Source organism: Protopterus annectens, chromosome 8.part0 (assembly GCF_019279795.1).
Source record: "Protopterus annectens isolate FY-2018-M chromosome 8.part0, PAN1.0, whole genome shotgun sequence".
NCBI classification, from domain to species: Eukaryota; Metazoa; Chordata; order Ceratodontiformes; family Protopteridae; genus Protopterus; species Protopterus annectens.
The window spans coordinates 1369887144-1369911334 of record NC_056741.1 but is presented as its reverse complement, the minus strand read 5'-3'; the positions used below and the strand labels follow the sequence as shown (position 1 = coordinate 1369911334).

The 24191-nt window shown below is 39.9% G+C and overlaps 1 protein-coding gene across 6 annotated transcripts in view; it reads right to left on the bottom strand.

Moving 5' to 3' along the window:
* The window catches only part of CEP164 (centrosomal protein 164), a 1424585-nt gene that overhangs the window by 446365 nt on the left and 954029 nt on the right, over nucleotides 1-24191 (bottom strand). For all 6 annotated transcript variants that reach the window (XM_044080950.1, XM_044080952.1, XM_044080951.1 and 3 more), the window contains 3 exons: nucleotides 17484-17668; nucleotides 7958-8081; nucleotides 6170-6231 (listed from right to left, as the gene is read on the bottom strand). In XM_044080950.1, the coding sequence (XP_043936885.1) occupies nucleotides 6170-6231; nucleotides 7958-8081; nucleotides 17484-17668 (371 nt within the window). The remainder of the gene's footprint in view (nucleotides 1-6169; nucleotides 6232-7957; nucleotides 8082-17483; nucleotides 17669-24191) is intronic.

The following is a 24191-nucleotide window of genomic DNA, read 5'->3' as shown; positions in this document are numbered from 1 at the left end:
GTTACCGAACGGCCAAATAACAGATTTTTTTTTCCAATGGAAAGAAATCAGTTGGCCATTCTCCTACACCTGCCCTTTCCCTGACTGTAGTACAGTCTCGGAGTTAGAGTATTTAGTTGGGGGGGTGTGGGGGGTGGTGAAACCCCCAACTTAAACATGTTTGTTTTTGTGTGGCATTGGTGTTTGGCCAACCAATTTCTTTCCGTTGGAAAGAAATCGGTGATTTGGCCATTCGGTAACCTTGGAGTTCGACATTTTCGTGTCGAAGAAGTCAGAGTCGACATTTTAACATGTCGACGTTATAATACAGACCCAGAATTAATGGGGGAGGATTCTTCTCTGGCGAGCTGTGTTTGACCAGAGGAACAAGGCAGGGATGTCCTCTTTCTCCTTTTGATGTACTTTAGAGTCATCAGCAAAGAAATTAAGAGATTCAGAAAATCAGGAACATAACTGGTATGGTAGTTAATAAAAAGGTAGCTTTATTCACAGATCATATTACTTTGCACTTGATAAATTCAGAAAAGGACATTTTTTGTTGTGGAACATTTTGAGACAGTTGTATGTCTTTACAGAATATAAAATAAAAGATAAAACAAAGAGCATAGCAGTACAGTATGTACCCACACATGAACTGGTTCAGCAATACCCATATTAAGGGCAAACATGATAAGATGATTTAAGTACATGGATTAAAAAGCATTCTATTATGGCAGCTCAAACAAAAGATAATACAAACATTGAGAAGGTGGGTGCTTTTGATTGTGAATATGAGTAACAAGATACAAACAGTGAAAAAGTTTTAGTCCCTTTAATTTTATACACAAGTCAGGCATGCTATCAACCATAGGAAAAGTGGTTTACCAAAATATTTAAGAGTTGAAGGAGTTTGTTTGGGAGTGGTAGAGGGCAAGAGTTAAGTGAGATAAGTTGATTCTCCCCATAGAACAAGGTTGTTTAGTATTAGCTGATTTGAAGAGATATTTCAGAGCTATACAATTAAAGTTTATATGCAAAAAGCAGAAGGCTGTAAGCCAAAGAGAAAAGAGATGATGAAATGGAGGGTGAGAAGTAAGGATGGAGAAGGATTTTGAATGCAAGACCTTCAGCAGAATAAGAACATCCATACAGATTATATTCATAAAGTAGCAGAAAGTATTTTAAGAACTAAGCCAAAAGGACAAGTGTGAAAGGAGCTTTTACCAATATGGATGGCTGCAAGGAGGAATACAGAAAGTAGGCCAGAAGGGGGATGGAATTTACTGGGTGAAATAGCAAAGAATTCCAGGTTTTGGGAGCAAATACTAGTGAAGGAAAAGTAACATAGTGGGATGAGACCAATCAGGAGTTAGGATTGCAGGTTACAGACTGCCTTCTCTTTCAGGGATTGATTACAGAGGATAGGCAAAGAGAAAGGGACAGGCAGGAGATTCTGAATGAAAGACCAGCTATGGCATAGTTTTTAATTAAGTCTAGAACAGATGTTGCTGTTATAAAGGGATAATTAGTATGGCATATATAACACTGCATGATAATTTTAAGTGTCAATCAGATAAAGTCATATAAGACTGGGAAGAGAGTACAGAAAGGCAATAAACAAAGGAACAATGGGAGGACATTGTACAGCTCCCAAGAATGCTACAAATTCCAGAAGGTTTAAGATTTTACTGAAGGTGTTTAGATAGGTATTTCATATCACAAGCAGACTTCAGTGATTTTTTTCTCAGGTATATCACAACTGCTGGAGGTGTGACAGGAAACAGAGAGGTAACTGGGAACATGTTTTTTTGGAAAAGTAATTAGCCTGCATATTTTAAAAAATTCCTAACAGACTACTTTGTCAGAAATGTCGGGGAAGCAAATAGTCGTAATTAAGGAAATTATTATTTTGAGCTGGGATATAGGATCTGAATTGCCCAAATATAGTAAGCACTTGCTAAGTTTAAGGCTATTGGCTGCCAAAAAAAGCAATTAATACAAAATGTTCATCAAAATCTAAATCAGCTGTAACTAAAGTCATGTAAAGGAGATGAAATAACTGGAGGTAGGATATTTAAAAAAGAGAAGGGTCAAATTCCATAAAAATAAAGGGAATTTGTGGGAACAATGCATGCAAGATAATGTACAGGAGGAGTGTATTTTAAGGAAAGGGAGAAATTGAGCAATTTATTACTGCTGGAGTGAATAAAAATTGTTAAAAGAGAATGCATGTGTATTGCAAGAAAATAAAAATGGTATTATGGTTTGTTTTCCTTTTTATTACTATGTATGTACTTATGTCATTTTTAAAAACGCCATGTTTAAAAAATAGCTAGATATGAACATTGCTGTAGGTCTTTTAATGCTGCTTGTGAGCTTTCTTGTATCATCGTAATGTAGCGAATTTCCACACACATAAGCTCATACATGCTACATGCTTGTCTAGCCTCTTTGTGCCATTCCTACCTGCAGCTGTGAGAATTCTCTCTCTTTCTCTCCACTACTCCTCTCATTTCCAATGGCAGGTTTTGTAATAACAGGTGGCTTGGGCTGTGAAATTCCACCTAATTAAATGATAAAAGGCTTTGGGCTGCACTGTATGCATATTCGCTGAAGACTCAGTACAGTTACAACAGGCAGCAGTCTGAATTTCATGGATAATGTTCTGCACATTATGGTGTTGCAAACAGAAATGCAAATATACTAGTGATATATATAAAATGCATAAGCAGCAGTTTTATAATTAACTACTTGGATGTTACACTGGATTATCCAACCCGAGTCTGTCTTACATTTTACACAGTTGCAGTTGTGTTACAGGAGTATATTGCCATGTTACCTAACAAGATATATTTGTTTGTGCTGTTATAAAACAAAATGAAGCACAGCACATTACTTAATCATGCCTCCATGTAAATGCAGTTTATATTCAGTATTCAACAACACTCTAAAACTGAACTACTTATTCTTTTTCGTCTCTTTTTTTGTTTATTTTTTCTATGAAGTGGACAAAAGTAAAGTTATGACTGTGAAGGGTTGAGTGCAGAGGTGCTAGTAACACAACAAAGACAACTGAATCTAACAGAATACTGTAAAGGGAGCTGGTGAACATAGAAGGGATGCGGAACACAATGGAGAAAGAGTTATGGCACATACACGGATACACATCTGAAATACCTGAACAAAGATAAAACATGAAACTCACACAGGATCAGAGGGATCAGTAAAGTAACATGGGTAACATTCCTGATTACATGTTTATTTTATCACTGTACCAGGAATATAATGGTAAATATAATGAAAAACAAAATATTAACCATGAGGGGATATGAACCCATTATCTGGTTAAGTGATATTCTTGTAAACAAAGCATTAACTAGATGAGCTACTGTAACAGTCACACTGAAGGGGGCAGGAATCACGTATTAGGGGAATGGTACCCAACAACAGAATAGAGGCAACAATCAAAAGCCATGCCTCAGTAAACTGAACCCAGAATTTATTCAGTCATTCTCTCCAAAACACAGCATTAACTAAGTGAGCTAATGTAGGGGTCATATGTCAAATAAATCTGCATCAAGGGAATCTTTTTAACTTCAGAATGGAAGTAGTAATCTAAAGACAGGCTTCATGGGAAATGAACTCAGGACTTTCTGCAGTAATTCTTTCCTAAACACATTATGAAACTGAGCCATTGCAGAAGTCATACTGAAGGGATCAGGGAAACACATACTAGGGGAATGTTCTACACTCACAGAATGAAGGCATAAAAGTAAAATAAGAATATTACAATGGGAGGACAGGAACACCCCATTCTATGCAATGACACTACTGAAAGCAGGTTATCAACAAGCTGGACCATGACAGCAATTAGAATAAAAGTCAAAGCTTTACTCCATTTTTAACAACCTCAGTGCAATAGCATTCAACTCATTTGTACAACCTATACAATTTCTACACCGTGCAAAATAAATTAAATTTCTAGACTTACAGTCTGCAAAAAATTAAAATAAATACACTTCCCTGACCTTGGATGTTCAATACAGAGTGCTCCATATGGGGCTGCATGCTTTACAAGAATGGCAGGGGAAAGTACCCAGCCATTCTGATCTAACTCTATCTTCAAAAGATTATTGCTATTAACACAAGTGCTGCTTCAGGGTTTTATTATTCCTAAAAACAAATTTGGGTGCTGCATCTAGCCTATCCCTGAGATCAGCATCTGACATAAGGATAGGCCAATTTCTCTTAAACACATCACGAGCCAATTTTATATCACTGGAAAATGTGAGATCCTAGGTATAGTGTTTTGATTCATAGTTCTATCATACTGAGCTGTATCAGCCACAGCAGAAAAATAGGGTTTTGCCTCAGTCTGCCTAGTGTGACTTACATCTTCAATCGTAGTGTTAATCTCAGAGAGAGAATAACCTCTCTCTAAGAAATCCTGTCTCAAGGACTCTAAAGCTCCATCTAACATCTCGTCTCTATCATGCAATCTCATTATTCTAATAATCTGACCTTTCAGGACATTCCTGGCCACATGCATGCTAGTTTTATGTAATAAATCATTCTTTTTACAAGGTTTCTTATAAACACTAGTATTCAATTGCCCCATCATACCTCTGTGTACAGTAACATCAAGAAAGTCTATACTACCATAGGTAGTATATATACTAAATTTAAGAAAAGTGCTGCTGTGGAGAAAGGTGACAAACTCCATCAGTTCCCGATGTGTCCCTTCCCATACAAGGAACACGTCATCCATGAAGAGTTTATAACACCATACATGTGTTTTACACATCTCACTGGCAAAAACTTTCTCCATTTCCAAATATGCTAACACTACATTTGCACAGGTTGTCCCCATGGCAATTCCAGTCTTCTGAAGACTTTCCTTGACTTCCTTGCAATAAAGAAATATCTTACCTAACTTATTCAAATAAGCCATTATATAGGATCTCTTAACATATTAGCAAAATCCTCCTACATTGTGCAATACTGCTTAAAGTTTGTTGTGTTTCATGACCGGGGTAGTAGAGAGATCAATAATGGACCCATTTTAGCCACACATCTGCAAAAAAAGAGCACCCGAAAAAACACAGCCAAGAAGAGGCACCTATCCACTGCAAGCATACTCATTTTAAATCATTCTTTCCTTTTCTTCTGCCAGCATAGCATGAAACATGCCACACCTTTTACTTTTCATACCTCTCAACTTATTTGCTTAGGAATTCTGAAATGCTAAAAATAATGGGGAGACAAAGGCCTCAGTAAGGGCAATTTTTAATTATTATTATTAGTATTCTATTTCATTCTAAAAATGTTAATAGAATAACAGGTTTTACAATCATGTGCATTTTCTGAACAACAATTAAGTATGAAACTCTAATGTCTAGCATTACTGACTGACTGTAATCCTTGCTGATTTACTGTAAAATCCAAACTTTTAAGGGGGACACTGCAAATATAATGGGTAAAATAAGGGACAGGTGAGAGATATGCTTATATTACTTATCTAAAGACACCTAAAACCTACCCATATCCTTTCCTTTTCTACTAATATATGCTGTGCTGAGCTGGCTAGGCCTCTACAAAAAATGCAGTAATCAGACAAAACAGAAGTGGTACAGCCAGAAACTGCTTATGTCTTTTACTTGTACTCTCTCTCTCAAAATTAGGCATAAGAAACAAAAGTGTGCTTGTAAACAAAGCTCTTACCCACCCTCCTGCCACCATGCACAAACATCTCTACAAAACCTCCAATCTCAGCACCTTTATAAGCAGCAGCTACAGCAACTATTCCTTTAATTCTTTTATGGACTGAGTTTTCACTGCACTGCATGATTCTCTGTCATACTTAGTAGCATTGTTTCTATAATGTGACTAGCTGTCAAGATTAGATGGCAAGGAGTCTCTCTCTACCTTCCTTGCCAGCTAATCTGGATAGTCCAACTGCATTCCAGGAGCACACTGCCAAAAAGGTAAAAAAAAAATAAAATGTACCACCAAAAGCAGTACAGTTGAGAGGTGAGCTCTTAATGTCTTAATGGGGAGCTTTATGTCTCCTAGTCCCCCTGCTTCAGTTTCCAGGGTAACACAATGTTTCAGAATACCAGAGTCCATTTTCTGTAACTACATTCTTTTCTTCTCACAGTTCAGACACTTCAGTAATAGCATTACAACTTACTCATCAATATTTACAGCTTCTGCCTCCTCTGTTCTTGAACGGGGGTTCTTCTTCTGGAAGCTCTAAAAAAATACAACAAAGCAGAAATGATGACTTTCAGTTTAATTAGCAGGGCTCAGAATTGCATATGTGGAAGCACAATGACATATAATGTAGCATTAAAACATGGCAAAAGCAACAAAATCAGGAAGCAGTTCAATCAAAGTTAGTTTAATTAATTCAATGTGACTTTACACTGTGGCATGTTCTAGTTTCTGTGTTAACTATTGCCTGACTAATGCATTTATGGTTTTGTCCTTTTTTTAGGACACTAACCATACATGATAAAGGCCTACAAATTTCTCCAAAATAATCTGCAGTCATAGTGTGTTTGCTGAGATATAGATAAAGGAACTGAACCAAACAGTTTGGTACTGCAGACAGTGTTCCTATATACTGAAAGGTTAATTACAGAGTAAACCCATCCTGTCTGTTTTCATTAGGAAGAGAAATTTATAGTAAAACAGATACTTTCTTCCTATTATTCATGTACAGCTTGAAATGCATTTGGGTACTAAATTTACAATAACCAATCTATGACAGCCTTGTTACTTTTGCAGCAACCAGCAATAATGATAGAAAGTGGGGATTCTTAGCTTAGTTCCAAAGCCTTAATGAGGTTTTAAGCACACAATATTAATTTGTGTAGAATATATGAATAACATGGAATAAGACAATGAAGATCACTACAGCTGAAGTGACACATTTATTCTAATGTCAGCTTTAAACCTGTTTCTTGGCAATCACTCTGTAGGTAACAGGCCACAATCATAGTAGATGAACACTGAAAATGCAATTATACAAGACAATAATATTAACCTAGAAATATGAATAAGCTATTTTGGGAATCACGGGGAGGACTCATCATCCAAGGGCAACTTTTTTCTTTAGGAGATGGCAGTGGGACTTGGCAGGAAAAAGCAAAATTTAACTGCTATGCAAATACCATGCAGCATGTGCACTCATAGAAACAGCTTCTTTTAGACAAGAGAGAGTTATCACGTACACACACACACACACACACACACACACACACACACAAACACCATACTCAATTTCAGTCTCTCTGTCTACACATACATACATAACATGTATACACTAAATGAAAGGTGACAGGACTGCACAGTTATAAAAGTAAACATTTGTAAATGTCAGACACCAGGCACACAAAGGTTTGTTGCTCACCACACCTGTTGACATCCACCAATTAAGTATCAACTTATTACTATTAATATTTTACATTTACATACTGAGGAAAAGGGAAAAAGACACAGAGGAATAAATATACTCTACAAAAGCTATGTTTGCATATGGAAATACTTAACTTTAATTCACAAGGAATGCTGAAAAGCAGTAAATGCACCCATACAATAAACAGAATATGATGAACCATAAAAGTGACTAAAATGAAAATAAAAGAAAACAAAAAAAAAATCATTAATCCCCATACCACGTTTCTTTGTAATTTAACACTGAGAATTTTTCACAGACTATTACAAATGTTTGTAGAATACCTATTTTTCCAGTTTTAGGGGATGCCAGTTTGGACACAAAGGGAGTTATGAATGCTGCAAGTTTAAGTTCTTTTCTCTAAATGACATTTTTCTTTTGTTCTTATTTGTAAACAGGAGCATGATACTTTGTTTACATAAAACTGCTGGCAGACAATGCTATTCAATCATATTCCACTGTGACTGGCTGACTGTTTCTTCTAAAAAAACGTAAAGCTCTCTCTGATTTTTCCCTTACCAGTTTAGGGGTATTCCTCAGGTCTTCAACATGAAGTTCTTCATCCTCATCTGAAACTGTATTGCCATTTGCTGAAATATTCTTCATTGTTTCCTGCTTCTTATTCAGCACTACTTCCAGTTCACTGTAAAGGCAAACATTACACAGAGGCAGTCAGTGAAGTGTTGTACATTAAGGAAAGCATGACAACTGTAAAAAAGTGTTCAAAAAAAGTACAGTTGTGTACACTTACCATAAATGTAGATGTTCGAGTGCATTCACTGTTGCAGCCATCACACTTGGGTTATCCTGCCAGGGGTAGCCCTCAGTCGGCCTGAATACCAGAGGCTTAGTATTTCTGCGTTGGTTGCTGTCGCTTCAGTACTGATGTCAGGTCGTCAGAGGTACAAAAACAGGCAGCCAACGCCATTACATCAGTTTTTCTTGCCCCAAATGTCAGGAGCCCCCAAATAGGGAGCTCAGTTGTGGTGGAAAAACACCACCAGTAAAAAGTAAATACTACTAGCCCTGTGAGGAAGAGAAAGAGAGAGAGATACAAGGGGGCTGGAGGGTGGGAAACCAGGACTGCAACAGTGAATACACTCCATCTACATTTATGGTAAGTGTACACAACTGTACTATGTTCTTCGTGTTTCACTGTTTCTGTCATCACACTTGGGTTGATTCCCAAAGCTGAACAATGGGTGGAGGCAGTCAAGAAGAGTCGGGGCTGGCTAGTATGCCCTGCAGGACTGCGGTTACAAAGCCCACCCTGGATTTGGAAAAGATAAGCAGGTGGTAGTGCTTGGTGAAGGTATGAACAGAACTCCAAGTAGCAGCTTCCAGAATATCCCTGGTAGGTACTCCTCTGAGAAAGGCTGTAGAGGTTGAAGTTGCCCTAGTGGAATGTGTTCTAACCCCCTGAGGGGGTAGTTTCCCATGGTGTTTGTAGTGTGCTAGCCATTTGGAGATGGTTTGTTTTGATATGGCCTTGCCCTCTGCCCCTGGTGCAAAGCTGACTAGTAACGGGTCAGATTTCATAAAGGGCTTAGTCCTATATCAAGGTAGAATCTGAGCTGTCTGTGCACGTCTAACGAGTGCAGGATCCTTTCCCCTCTTATTTTGAGGATTAGGGAAAAAGGTGGGCAAATGGATAGATTGGTTGAGAGCCACACTGGACACCACTTTAGGCATTAAAGTTGGGTTAGTCCTGAGGGAGACCCTGTCAGCATAAAAAATAATGAAGGGTTCCACAGCCATAAATGCTTGTAGCTCAGACACTCTTCTAGCTGAAGCAAGGCTGTTTTCCAAGAGAGGAATTTTAACTCTGCTGACGCTGCAAACTCAAATGGGGGGGAGGGGGTAGCTTGAGCTTTTCCAACACAAAGTTAAGGTCCCAAGCAGGAGTGTGGGGCTCTTCTTGGTGGCCTTAAGTTGTTATCCCCTCTCAGGAACTGCTTGATGAGAGGGTGTGAGAAGAGAGGTGGCTCAGTGCTGTAATGAGCAGAGATGGCAGAGGCATGTATCTTAATGGAAGAGAAGGAGAGGCCTCTGTGGAATAGGTCTGCTAGGTAATCCATGATGAGAGTTAAAGAGAGCTGTGCTGTATCCACTCCTTTAGTGTGAATCCAGAAACAATACCTTTTCCACTTGTCAGCATAGGATTTCCTTGTAGTGGGCCATCTGGCTTCACGTATGACATCCAGTACCTGCTTGCTTAGGCTGGCCACTGGAGAAGTCAAGGAATAAGCAAGGCTGCAAGGTTCAGGGTCTGCAACTGTGGATGCAAGAACTGTCCCTCCTGCTGAGTCAGCAGAGTAGGGATTTGGGATAGGTGCCATGGAGGCAATGGTGACAGACTGCGCAGTAGTGGGCACCAGTGTTAGCATGGCCAGTCTAGGGCAATCAGGATTGCCCTTGGTCTTTCCTCCCTTATCTTGAGTAATACTCTTGTAAGAAGAGGTAGAGGGGGAAATGCATAGATTGAGAGGTTTGCCCACTGGAAGGATAGGGCATCCACTTTCCAGGCCTTGCTGTGAGGTACCCTGGTGCAGAATTTGCTGAACTGGTGGTTGCAGGGGGGAGGCAAATAGGTCCATCTTCGGAGTTCCCCATTTCTGGGTCACAAGGCTGAAGGTGTTGTGGTTTCATTGCCACTCGTGTGGGTCTAGGAGATTTCTGCTTAAGTTGTCTGCCAGAGAGTTTTGGTTGCCAGGCAGGAATTGAGCTTGCAGGTGAATATGCATGGCTGAGGCCGTGATCCACAGGGTCATGGCTAGCCTGCAGACTGAGTAAGAGTGTGTTCCCCCATGCTTATTTATGTACCACATCACTGCGGTGTTGTTGGTTTTGATTAGTAAGGGCCCTGGTGAGAGTAGGGATCTAAAAGCTGTCAGAACATGTTTAACAGCAAGCATCTCTTTTTGGTTGATGTGCAGATGAATTTGATTTGGGCTCCAGTGGCCGTGAATGCACCTACCGTCCAGATATGCACCCCAGGCATAATTTGATGCATGTGTGGTTAGGATCTGGGTGGGGTGGGGTTGTGTAAAGGGAAGTCCCTTGTTGTGTTTGCATGCTGCTGCCCACCAAAGGAACTCTTTCCTTAGACAAGGTATCATAGGTATGATTGTTTCCAGGTCCTGAGAATGTTGGCACCAAAGACTTTTTAAGTACCACTGAAGTTTCCTCATATGCAGTCTGGCATATGGAATTAGTAGAATGCAGGACACCATGAATCCTAGAGCCTGCAGGATTTTCCTTGCAGATAGCTGGGTTCTGGTGGCCATTTCAGCGAAGTAGCCTGTCAGATAGGCTTGTTTTTCTGGAGTAAGGAATGCCATCTGGGATGCTGTGTCTAACCTTGCTCCCAGGAATAAAATTTTTTGACTGGGGACTAGTTTGGATTTCTTTTCATTGATAGTGTACCCCAGGGAGGTTAGAAGGTCCTTTACAAATGTCAAGTGCTGCAACAGCTTTTCCTGACTGTCTGCCTGAATTAGGCAATCATCCAAGTAGGGGTAAATTTGAATATTTCGCTGTCTGCAATAGGCAATGTCTGGAGCCAGGCATTTTGTGAAAACTCTGGAAGCAGTGGATAAGCCAAAGGGAAGTGCAGAGAACTGATAATGCATAGATACTGCCTGAAACATAGACATTTCCTGCAGGAGTCCCTTTATTGGGATGTGCAGATAGGCTTCCTTTAGGTCTAGGGTGGTTAACCAGGCATCTTTGGACAGCACACAGAGAAGATGCTGTAGGATGGGCATTCTGAATTTTGGTACCACCAGGAAGGTATTTAGAATGGATAGATCTAAGATTGGGCGCCAGGTGCCCTCTTTTTTGGGTACCAGGAAAAGTCTGGAATAAAAACCTTGGCCTATCTGTTCTGCAGGAACAGGCTGAATTGCCCTTATCGAGAGCAGGGACTGAACTTGGTTTTGTGCCTCTGCCCACTGGTTTGGAGGAAGATATGGGAACTCTTTTGGGGTTGGCAACGTGTGGAAAAATAATTTGTACCCCTGGGATACTATGTTGAGGACCCATCAATCGTTGGTGATGGAGGTCCAGTTTTTTGCATGGTGGGCAAGTTTTTCTCCTAGGGGCACGATCAATTAGGCAGAAGTGAGGGGTGGAGTTGAGAAGTCATTGTGAATTCTTTCCATAAAGGGGTGGCTTAGCACTCCTTGCTTTAGAAGTGGAGGTACTCCATTGCTTAGATCTCTGCATACCCCGAGACTGTAATCTGGGGGGGTCTGTTTCTCCTGGGTCTAGTTTGAGATGTCCTTGAGGGTGCTGGAAAGAACCAATGTTTTGAGGGGCAATGCCTACTAAATCTTGGAGGCTGCATTTTCAAAAAATCTTTGACTGTCTGCATAGACTTAGACTTTTCTTCCATCTTTTTTAAAACCTTTTCTGTTTTGGTGCCAAGCAGATCATCCTTGTTCAGAGGAGCGTCCAATAATTTTGATTTGGCAAGGTCTAGCAAGGTCTGGTCATTAAGCCAGGCATGTCTTCTAAGTACAGAACCTGTGACTGGCTGCCCTGCAAGATGCATCTAGGGCATCAAATCCACATTGCAGGGTATGCTTGCTGACTTGGCTTGCAGAATGCATAGGCTCCTGTAATTCTTTATTTTCTGCACGGTCAGGAAAGGTAGATAATTTTTGCTTAATAAGTTCCATAGCATTGCTGGTATTTCAGCATGTGGAACTGACAATTATGCTCTAAAGGCGAGAGTTGCAGAGGTGTATACTTTTTTACCCCATCTGTCTAAAGCTCAGGAATCCCTGTCCGAGGGGGTGGGATTCTTAGCTGTAGTTGCTTTTATTCCTTTAGGTCCTTGGGAGATGACCTCTGGGTCAGCAGTAGGATTTTTGAAGTGAAATTTGTGTGAGTCAGGGAATATGTAGTACCTGTCAGGTTTCCTTGGAGCAGGGGTAAAGTATCAGGAGTTAGACTGGATTCCATAAAGACATCATCCACAACATACAGATTAGGAGGGATAGCTAAGGGTCTGTGCTGTGGTAGATCTAAAAATTCCCTGAGTTTCTTTTTGGACTGAGGATAATCCTGGCATTCCCAATGGAAATGCTCTCTCAAAGTATGTAGGGATTCGCCAAAAGAAAAATCCTCTGGAGGGGAGGCAGAAGGAAAGGATTTATCTGCATCTGAATCCCCATAGGCAGATAAAGGCATGTCTTCATAATCAGAGACCTCAGAGTCGTCGGACTCTTGGTCAGATAAAGCTGCTGGGGACAAGTCTCTTTTTCTTTTAGCAGGGGAAAGCTGGCTTTCCCTAATCAGCATGATCATGTCTTCTGCCATTTTAAGCATCTGAGATTGTAGCAAGGAAGCAGGCGCTTGAGATTGGGTTGTTGTTTTTTTAGGCGCAGCTCGTACTCTTGGCCTTAGAAACTCGGTAGTTTTAGAAAGAACTGAAGACACAAGAAGTTGTCAGTTTGTGTTGAATATCTGTAGTGCGAAGAGCTTCCTCAGAAGCCAGTGCCTGCACAGCGGCTGTGGACTCAACCAAGGTAGAGACATCCGCAGGTTCCGTAGTCAAAGAAGAGTCTCGTGGCATACTGGACTCTAAACGGGTCTCGGTAGCGGCCTATGAATCCATCGAAGTGGGCATAAGGGGCTGCCAAAGCTCCTGAGTACCGGCGAACTGGCGACTAGCTTAACGAAAGCGTTGTTGGCAGTTTTGGACCTGTGCAGTCTGTCTCTGCTTTTATCCTTACATTTTCTCAAAAGATCGGTAGTCGGATGGCTTACTGAAGCCATTTCAGAATACAGAGATCGAGAACAAAAGTATTTAGCTACAATAAGGGCCCAATGACAAATACTTCGGGCGTTGAACAAAGCACAAAACCGACAGCGGAGTACGTCATGGAATGAGGCCTAAACACATGACCCAGTAAGAATGGAAATCTTGGTGTGGTATTTGCTTTCCACAGGCGAGACGATTGTTAACTTTTTCTGACATCAGTTATAGCAAGAAAAAAGGATCCCCAATGGGGAACTTCACTTTAGAAGACTTCAAGATGATTCAATTTTGGAAACGAAAACTCAGGTAGCGGCCGACCGGCACTCATGCAAACTCCTTCTGCTTCGGGCTCCTCGGCAAGAAAGACTGATGTAATGTCATCGGCTGCCTGTTTTTATACCTCTGATGACCTGACGTCAGTACTGAAGCGACAGCAACCGACCCAGAAATACTTAGCCTCTGGTATTCGGGCCGACTAAAGGCTACCCCTGGCAGGATAACCCAAGTGTGATGACTGCAACAGTGAAACACGAAGAACATCTGCTGTTTCAGAAAGAAGTCTGGATAATCTAAGGACAAAGAAGGTTGGTTGGATGCCCCAGAAAGCTGCTCTATACTATAATCAAGTTTATGTCATGATAGTACTGTTCTTACAGGTGTTAGCAGCAAGATGTCAACAGTCCCAGAAAGTGGATACCGTCAATGTCAAAATGGACTCAAAACAACAAGTATATGGTGGACACTGCCACGTATGCCTCACAGGAAAATCACAGGAGATAATCAGCAGTCTGTTTTGTATTAGGGCAGGATTGTGTATTGATACAAGCTACACTATGATACCTCTGGTACTCTTCTGGCAGTAAACTCTAGTTTAACTGGAACATGTTCCCATCCCCACAAGCTTATCCTGGGGACTAAGTCAAAGAAAAATTCCAAATAATAAGGGCGTAAAGGAATGCAGCAGAGTGAGCAGAGTTGTTAACAGACAAAAGATCAGGACAATAAGAGTACAACAAACATACCCTAAAACATTTAAATAGAAATAAATAATACAACTATGGCCTGATTTGAAAAAACATAAAAGGATACCTACACTGAATGCAACCTACTAGACTGTTCATGTTTTAGGCTAGGGCATGCATTACAAAATATATTCGTAGAACCTCATTATAACAATGCCTGCCTTATAAGTACCTTGAGAAAAATCTGTTGTTTTTATTTATTCTTTCTGTACCAACACTTCTCTAGCTTAAGCCTTCTCCCTCCTTTTTCCCTGCTTTGATACACAACATTTTACTTTGCAGTTACTTTCTCTCCCTTTCTAATGTACTCTAATTTCCCACTACTTACAATCTCAGAAGTTAGGATAATAGTACCACCATCCTTTCACATTAGTGACCTCAGATAAATTGTGCTATTAACCTAATCTTGCTTTATAGAATTCTACTTCCCCAACATCAGAGATCTGACTGATCTTAAGTCTTTTCTGCCAGATTCCTTCTTTACCTTGGTGAGTTACTTCACTATAAGTGTCACATAGATCCTATCAGTTTAACACTTACACTTCTTTTTCACCTCAACTCAGAAGTAGATTTTTACACCTGTTAATCACCTTTCAGTGTTGGGCCTCACTTCAATAACACACAGATCTCTGTGACATACTGCTCTCCAAATTTGTCCTCTATAACAGTTGTTCTGTTTTCTTCCAGCATTGCCTGATCATTGGTTTTACAGCCTGGATATCTGTCAATACCAATCCACCCTGGCTAACCCTGATTGATTTAACAGCCCCTTCAAACTCTGGCATCTTGGGACTCCTACATAATGCCCTATGTTACACATCCCTTAAATTCTCTCTCTCTCTCTCTCTCTTTCTTTTACATGTCTCACACACTTCATTTCTAATACACAAGATAGACCAGTAAAGTCCAACAGTTTCCAACCGAAAAAAAACAACTCAATTCACTGGTATAACAGAGGTGTCGGGTCCCAAAAAGTCACACTAGAGCTAGATTAACAATACTCTTTTAATGTTAACTCAGGTTTGAAGGCTATCATCCTAAGGCTACCGTCGATTGAAGTTTGATTTTACTACACCTTTGAGGGGGTGTTCTATACATAAACGGTATGCAGACTCTGCTTTACGTTTGTCTTCACTGCCTAAAGTAGAGTAAAGTATAATGTTACACTTCTCTTAAATCTTTTTTTTTTTTTTTTTTATGCAGAACCTCTCTGAACTAAACCTTGTCAACTGTACTTGTGTTAAGGATGGATTTTATTTCAAGCTACAAAATTCTGTTAATGTAAACAATAAGGATGTAAGTCACTGCATATGCAAATAATTCTAAGCTTGTAATGGACAGCAAAAGTGCACACACACCACTGTAGTCAGCTATGTGACTACAGAGTGATGCATTAAACATCACTGCTGTAGGCAGGCAGAATTATACCCACTGGATAAACTAGTAGAAACTACCCCAACAACACCAGTTTGTGTTAATACAATCAAAAAATGAGTTACAAATATCTTTTAATAAAGTAACAGTATTGCCAAATAAAAAAAGAACACAAATCAGTTTTTTTTAATTTGGTACAATTCTTTGCAGGCACTACAGTTACAGCATCTGTCAGCACATATTTAATGGCAGCAGCACATCAGTCTCTGCAAATTCAATTCAATGGTATTCACAGACAACATGCCATTATGTGCCACAGTATAGGACACAGCACATTTATCCATTCATCTATGCATTTTCTAAACCACTTGTGCTGGTGAGGATCACTAAGACAGAAAATTAAGCAATGTACGTCAGACTTCCCTTATTACCAGCAACAATTTCAAGCCAGCTTATAGATACAATCCTGTCAATGATCATTGGCCTGGCTTTGAACCTCCTCTACATGGGTTATGCCTAGTACACCCCTTGTGAGAAGCACAGAGAAAAAATGTCCAGACTATCTCAAATGATTTTTCTAAACACAAAAGTGCAGTGGCTAGTTACCCTGTAAAGAAACATAACGTCTATTGCTGGTATCCTCAAGTTCATCTTCTCAGCCACTACTCAGAACCTACAACTACTCAGAAGGACAATAGGGCAGACTAACCTGTAAACAAAGAGTTCTGTCCTTTGACTTAGCTCTTGCAACACCAACACGTTCTATACAACATCTGCAGTTCATTCATCACTGAAATCATCTGCCAACCAACCTCCTGATCCCCTCCACCTTCATAGATACTATAATTTGTCCAAATGAGGTAAGTGCTCCCTCTCGCCTGCAGAAGGTAATATACTCTTTCCCAGACAGAATCATGACATCTGATTTGGAGCAACTGCTTTTCATCATAACTGGTTCACTCAGCAGCTAATTATTCCAGACTGCATACTGGATATCAAAGTCATCTGCAAATAGAAAAACATCATCTAAAAGCAAAAAAGATACAAACCTCAAGTCTCCAAGGTGGATCCTCTCCAGATCCTGGCTGTGCCTTACTACATCCACAAAAATTACAAACAGCTGGGGAGATATGACATTTCCCAAGTGGAGTCCTACACCTACCCTGAACCTATCTGAATTAACACAAGAAATGTGGAAATAATTTTCATTTCTCAAAAAAAGATACCATATCAGATATTGAAGGGGGGTTACGAGAGTTTATCAATAGTACCTTCACATGCTCCATGGACTCTGGGAAGACTTATGACTATGCAGCTTCATATGTCCTGTAGGATGTGCTACCACAGTATAGGGTCAAGAGATGCTGCTGCGGCATGCCATTTGGTTCAGTTGGACAGAAAAATTTCAGCAAAATGTAACAGCATACTACTCAGCTAGTTAGGCTCAAAATAAAATCTTAACCACCACATGTAGACTTTTTAAAACTTACTAAAGATATTCCTTTTTTGCTGCATCATTTACTAGCCAATGAAGAAAGTAAAGATGTATGCAGGTAGCCTTCATAACTGACCATAGGGACAAAAACATTGAAAGGTAATATATTATATAAAATATATAATCTGCTTAAAATGGAAATATATACAAGACATGGACTAAAACAACAAGAAGTCTGTGGTATTACTGTTACTTCAACAGCAAAGTATGTTAAAAACTGCAAAAGAAATCTGGGCTTAAAGTTAAAAGCTGCTAGAATCTGACAAGAACTAAAAGCTAAAACTTACGTTAGACATTTTATATACTCATTGTCCTTTCTGTGCAGATTTCATCTTATTGACTGGAATGTAATAAATTGTCAAGAAAGAAAAATAATGGCTTATGTACCTGATTCGTGTCTGTAACCTCTGACTTTTGTTCTGCAGCAGTTCAACTTGAGACTCTAGCTCTGACTTCTGACCCCAAAGCTCATCCAGGTTTACACGCGACTGTTTTATTGAATCTTGCAGATTGTGATGCTCCTGTTTTAACTCCTGAAGTTCCCACTTGCTTGAAACAGCAGTAAGATTTTCCTGAAAGTAATAAAGACCATGTCAATCTCCAAACACAAAATGTATGGTAGTCTCCATTTCTACTGCAATAATGAAGCAGAGTAGAGACGAATCTCTATAGCACAACCCAGCATCAACTGCCTGAGCTCTTTATTAAATTATAAGTTAAGGTATTAAGTACAGTATTACGTCATACCACAAATCTAGTTTCTAAACAGATTCACTAGAGATAAAAATCAACTCAAATTTCTGTACAGGTGGTACCTCACAATTCAACCACCTTGCAATTCGACCATTTCGCAATTCAACTGTGCTTTCAGCTGCCCGAGTGCCCTGCCATTCAATCACTGTCATACAATTTGACCCAGAAAAGAGGCTGGAAAGTTGTTCATTATTTCCTGTTGTTGTTGTGTTGTTTATATAATGCAGTTGTTTCTTTTAGGTGTTGCGAAGAGGTGAAAAAATGGGGCCAAAGAAGAGTGATAATGGCAGGAAAAATAAGTGGCTGAGCATTGAAAAGAAGATGAAAACCACAGGTAAAATTGAGATAGAAGGTAACATAGGATGGATAGCAGAACAGTGTGGCGTGCCTAGGTCTACCATCTCAACATTTTGAAAAAACAGAGACAGCATCATGGGTGCTAAGGTGTCAAAAGGAGCAACAAAGGTTTTGGACAAACACAGAAAACCAATTAATGGAGATATGGAGAAGATGCTTCTTGTTTGGATCCAGGAGAGGGAGATGAAGGGAGATAAAATAACTCAGACCATGATCTGTGAGAAAGCTACGCTCAACTTTGAAGAACTACAAAAAACCTCCAGGAAGTAGCTCACAGCAAAGAGAGGAATTTAAAGCAAGCAGAGGATGGTTACACACATTTATAAAAGTGGCATCCACAGTGTTCTGAGACAAGCAGAGGCAGCTAGTGCTGACAAAGAAGGTGCACAGAAATCTGTTAAGGAATGTGAATAACTGATAGAGAAGACTATCTGCCAGAACAGATTTTTAACTACAATGAAACAGGGCTTTTCTGGAAGAGATTGCAAAGTAGGGCTTACATAACCCTAGAAGAAGCTAGGATTTTCAGGTCACAACCTCATGAAAGATAGGCTCACACTCCTCCTGGCAGTTTGCTTCAAGTATCAAGAAGTACTTGATAGAGAACGATTTGCCAGTAAAGCTCCTCTGCTTCTGGACAATGCCTCTGCCCACTCATGAGAGTAGAGGAAATTCTTCAGACAGACTATGATTTCATCAAGGTTCAGTTCCTGCCTCCCAACACAACTTCTCTCATTTAACCTAGGGATCAGCAAGTCAATGCCTGCTTCAAGATGCTCTATACAAAAGCACTCTTCTCAAGGCTCTTCAATGTGACCCATTCTTCAGATAAAACACTGAAGGAATTCTGAAAGATCGAGTTCATCATTGTTCTTGACATATCATTCATCAAAAGTGCCTGGGATTGAGTGTCACAGAAAGCCCTTCATGCAGCCTGGAGGAAACTGGTTCCTTCCTTTTCCCAAGGTGGAACTGTGGAGCAGCTGAAGCGCTGCAAGACATAATTTCCACAGCAGAGTGCCTGGTCATAGGGGAGGTGGATGAAGCAGATGTTGAGGAACTGCTACAAGACCATTACGATGAGCTCATAATGGAGGAACTTTCAGCACTTTGCATTGAGCAGTTCAATGAAAAAGAAAGTGAAATTTCTTCTGAAGATGAGGACGCCGGGGAAAAAGGACTTACGCCAACAGCTTGCATTAAAGCCCTTTTATCCAACTGGGAGAAGGTGCAGGCTACAGTCTTGGAGTGGTTCCCCAACCCCCAACACTGGTGGTGTCAGCAGGATGACGGACTTGTTTAACAACACAATCATGCACCACTTCAAGACCATCTTGGAAAAAAGAGAGAGACAAGACACCTTGGACAAATTTTTTTCACCTACACCTGCCAAAACAACAATAATGCAAATATGGTGATTCATGTTCAGTTTTTGGCATGGACACTGGTGGGGATGGGCAGAGAGAATGGGCACAAGTGTATGACGCCAACTCACTTGAATGAATGAGCCAAGTAGGGAAGCCACTGAGCAAAGTCCTGGAGTGGGATTAAAAAAAACAGACACTCCAGTATACCCTGTATAGTGTGTTATTATTTCTTTTGAGGGTGCGGAGATGAAACTGTTCTAAGATGTTTTAAGTTATAATGTTATTTCTTTTGGTGGTGGATAGGAAACTGCTGTAATATGTTTTTAAGTTATAATTTATATCACATCAAAGTGAACTAAACAAAACATGAATCATAATCAGAGACAACAGTTATTCATTTCATAACTGTTACTGCACAATGATGTAATAAGCATTTTAGCTGGACAGGAAACATGTTAGCCTGCATTCTTAGATGGATTTAATATCAAATAAATTTGTGTGTGACATGTGAGCTATATTTTAGGAATTTACAGTAGTCCCGCAATCCTCCTCCATCTCTCATCCACATCCTCTCCTCCATTTAAGAGATGTTCTACACCTCAAATCATGATGAGCTACATTATTTTAAATTTTTTAGTGTTATTTTTTAATTTTGTTTGGGCCAGGAATTAACTAAACCATTTTCCATACATTTGTATGGGAAATGGCGTCTCGCAATACAACCGCCGTTCCGGAAAGGATTGCTGTTGAATTGTGAGGCACCATCTGTATAATAACTGTATACCTTGTCTTGAACAACCTGCTGTTGCGTAAGCACATATTAACACTATGACTTTACTGTAATCATCAAAAGATATGAGTTTTTGTAATTTATCTTCATCCTTAGGAAAAGCTGTATGTAAAGAAAGTAGTCTGATTAAAAACAATGTAGCATATATGACTGGCCTGGTCTTCCGAATATAACAACTGCAACTATGTGACTACAATCAAGCCTTAAAGATCATGGGCAACAATATTACTTACCTGTTGAATGCCCAGAATTGTTCTGCCTTGATGTAGTCATAATTCTATTTTTGGGAACTGTAGGTACCACAAAGAAAAGTCTTCATTTATTACTTTAATTTTACTTGGAAAGTATGATGATTCAAGTAAGCTTGCCAAATGCTGCCTGCCTGTCTGCATGGACCCACATTATCAAGTCTAGCATAGTGATGATTTGAGGACAGGGCTTGCAGGTATTTTCAACTAAGCAAATAATGTGGGAAACAAATAAAATAAAACAAAATAAAGTAAAACCACAAAGTCAAAGAATAGTTACTCAGACATAACTAATATTTCATGAACAAACAAAGCTGTGCAGTTGTGTTTGTCAAATATTAGTATTGTCCAAATTGTTCATCACCTTAGGTTAACTGTTGGAGCCAGTAAGGTATAGTTGTATAAGCTGAACTTAACCATAACAGTAAATGTTCAAAAGATCACTGCAGTAGTAACCTTAGATATATGGGTTAGATGCTGCCAAGGATATAACAGCAGGCCAGCTTCCAAAGCTTCAGGGCAACTTCCATGCACCCAAACCGTTAAGCAGTTTGAGGTGTGCTGACTAAAAGACAAGTTAGGGTGCAAAGCCCTTTAGAGCTTTTTTTTTTTTTGCCATCAGAGAAAGAAAGAGGCTAAGCCATAAAAAGCCAGGGTTAGGAATAACAAAAAATAAATGTCCACACCCTGGCAAAAAAAAAAAAAAAAAAAAACACAAAAAGGGGGGAATGGAGGGAGAGAGCAGCTATGACAGCAGTGATCATTCGAACATTAAGTTCAACTTACACAAATGTTCTTTTTATTGTTCACTGCTGTAGTAGCCTTAGCTGTATGGGTAGATTATCATAGCTAACTATATTTGGGAGGTGGAAGGAGAAGCGTCCAGGAGCTCCTGGAGGATGATCCTAGCAAACCATGAATCTACACCTAAAGAAGGAATGCAGCTTATAGTGCTTTATCGAAGTATGTACAGAGGACCAAGTGGTAGCTTCTAGAATCCAACCCTTTCCAAAAAGCTATAGAAGAAGCCAAAGTCACTGTAGGGTAAGCATTGACCCTGCCTGGAACAGATTTGTTATGGTGAGAATGACAGCCATTTGAAAATAGACTGTTTTGACACATGCTGCTTTTTTTCCTTACCTTCACAAGAAAAGAACTATTGATCCAATAAACTAAAATAATTAGTTCTGTCAAGTACCAAAGTTGTCTGTGGACATCCAAGGTATAGAGTATCCTTTCTCCCACATTTTTAGGTTCAGGAAAGAAAACAAGGAGAAGGATAGTTTGACTTAAAGAAAACTTGGATACCACTTTAGACATAAAAGAAGGATTAGTTCTAAAAGAAACCCTGTCTTTGTGGAAATGAGGTAGATTTGTCTAACCATAAGAGCTTGCAACTCAGATAACCTTCTTGTAGAGGTCACAGCATTTCATAAAACTCTTTTCCATTTATGAACCTGAAATCAGCCAGATTAGCTTTTAAAAATGGAGCAAGTGTCAGTTTCTTTAACACAAAGTTAAGATCCCAAGGAGGGGCCACCAGTTTATTTAGAGGCCTCTTATGCAAAAACTCCTTTTAAGAACATTTTGAAATGCAACTACCATGAAAGAGGAGGATCCGTAGGCAGACATGCTGAAATGGCCCATAAAAGAACCTTGATACAGGAATAAGAAAGGTTGCAGGATAATAACTCACATATTGTAAAACCACAGAACAACTAGCCCTGATTGGGGGCAGGTTATGTTGTTGGCACAAACTAGAAAACCTTTTCCATTTTCTAATATATGATTTTCTAGTAGCAGGCTTTCTTGCCTCCATGAGAATCTGCTGCACATTCTCAGAAAACAGGTGCCTGAAAGAAATTAAGACCCTATCATCTTAGCAGTCAAGTGAAGATGACTGATACTGAGGTGTATCAAGCACCCCTGTTCTTGTGTGAGTAGATCAATTTCTGTGAGGAAGCTTGTGGTAACTTCCGCTGGCCAGTGGCCATTTCCAAAAGAAGGATGTACCATGGCTGCCTGGGCTAGAAGGGAGTCACCACAATGATCTTGGAGGATTCCCTCCTAATTTTCAGAAGTACCCTGGATATTGGTGGAAAGGCATACAGGAACATTTCTGTCAAAAGAAAAGACTTCTGTCTTCCATGCCTTCTTGCATGATGTCCTGGAAAAGAACTTTGTCAGGTGATTGTTCTGACAGAAGGCAAAGAGGTCTATTTCTGGAACTTCCCACAGATAGATCAAATCTTGGAAGACCCCTCGCTCCCAACCACCCCGATTTAGTTTCAATTTGTGGGGGTCTGCTGTGGTCCTGCTCAGTTTGTCTGCCACACAAATTACCACTGAAGGAATGTAGGATACTTGTAGAGTGAGATTGTGCTGTGAAACTATATCCCAAGCTAACATGTTTAGTCTGCAAAGGGGGTATGACCTAGTTCTCCCTTGCTTGTTTATGTACCACATAACTGTTGTATTGTCTGTAACCAATGAAGAGGTCCTGGCGACCAAAGATCATTCATAGAACTGAGTATCTTGATCAGGGCAAGGATCTCCTTGATATGTATGTGCTTGCATCTGTCCTTGTGTCCTACACCCCCCCCCCTGCACTTTCATGTGTCCCGAAACTGTTACACAAGCAAAATGTGAAGCATTTGTGGTGAAAGACCACCTTGTAGTACGGAGGGAGAAGGGAAGACCTTGATTAAGGATATCTGTTGTCTCCACCACACGATTTCTCTTTTGACAAACCCCAGTACCGGGATCTGAAAAGACAAAGGGTGTTGATGTTGGGACCCAAGAAATTTAAAATATCACTGTATCGTTCTCAGTGGAGCTTTGCCAGGGGTATCATGAGAATCATAGATGTCATGAGACCCAAACTCCTGAGGTATTCCCTCACAGTGACTGAAGTCTGAGTGGAAAACTAGTCTAACTAAAGATTTATTTTTTTCCTGTGGAAGAAAAGCTCTTTAAACAGAGGTGTCTAGTTTACATCCCAGGGACACAATCCTGTGAAAAGGAAGTCAATAAAAACTTTTGAATGTTCTCTTGGAATCCAAGCTTGTGCAAGAGATCTCTCACCCAAGACAAAGATTCCTGACATTTTGAAAAAGACTCTGCAAAGAAAAACAATTCATCCAAATACAGGAAAAATGTGGATACTGTGTAGCCTGCAATGAGCTATAACTGGAGCTAGACATTCTGTGAACACTTCAGGTGCACTGGATAGTCCAAAGGGTAAGACAGAGAACTGATAAAGTGATCCAGACACACAAAACCTTAAGAAACTGAAGTCTAGATGAATATGAATGTGATGATAATCAAATAAGCATCTTTAAAATCTCATGTACCAAGAATCTTGAAAGTGGTTGTGAAATGACATCATTTTGAATTTGTATACTATCACAAACAGGTTTAGGAAAGATTCAGAACTGGTCTCCAAGCATTTTTTTTTCTTTGGGACTAGGTACATCCTTCAACAAAACCCCTTTCCTCACTTGGGAAGGAGCGACTAGTTCTATCACTCCTTGGGACAGCATGTGATGAAGAGGTGGAAATGAAACAGTCTGATCTTCAG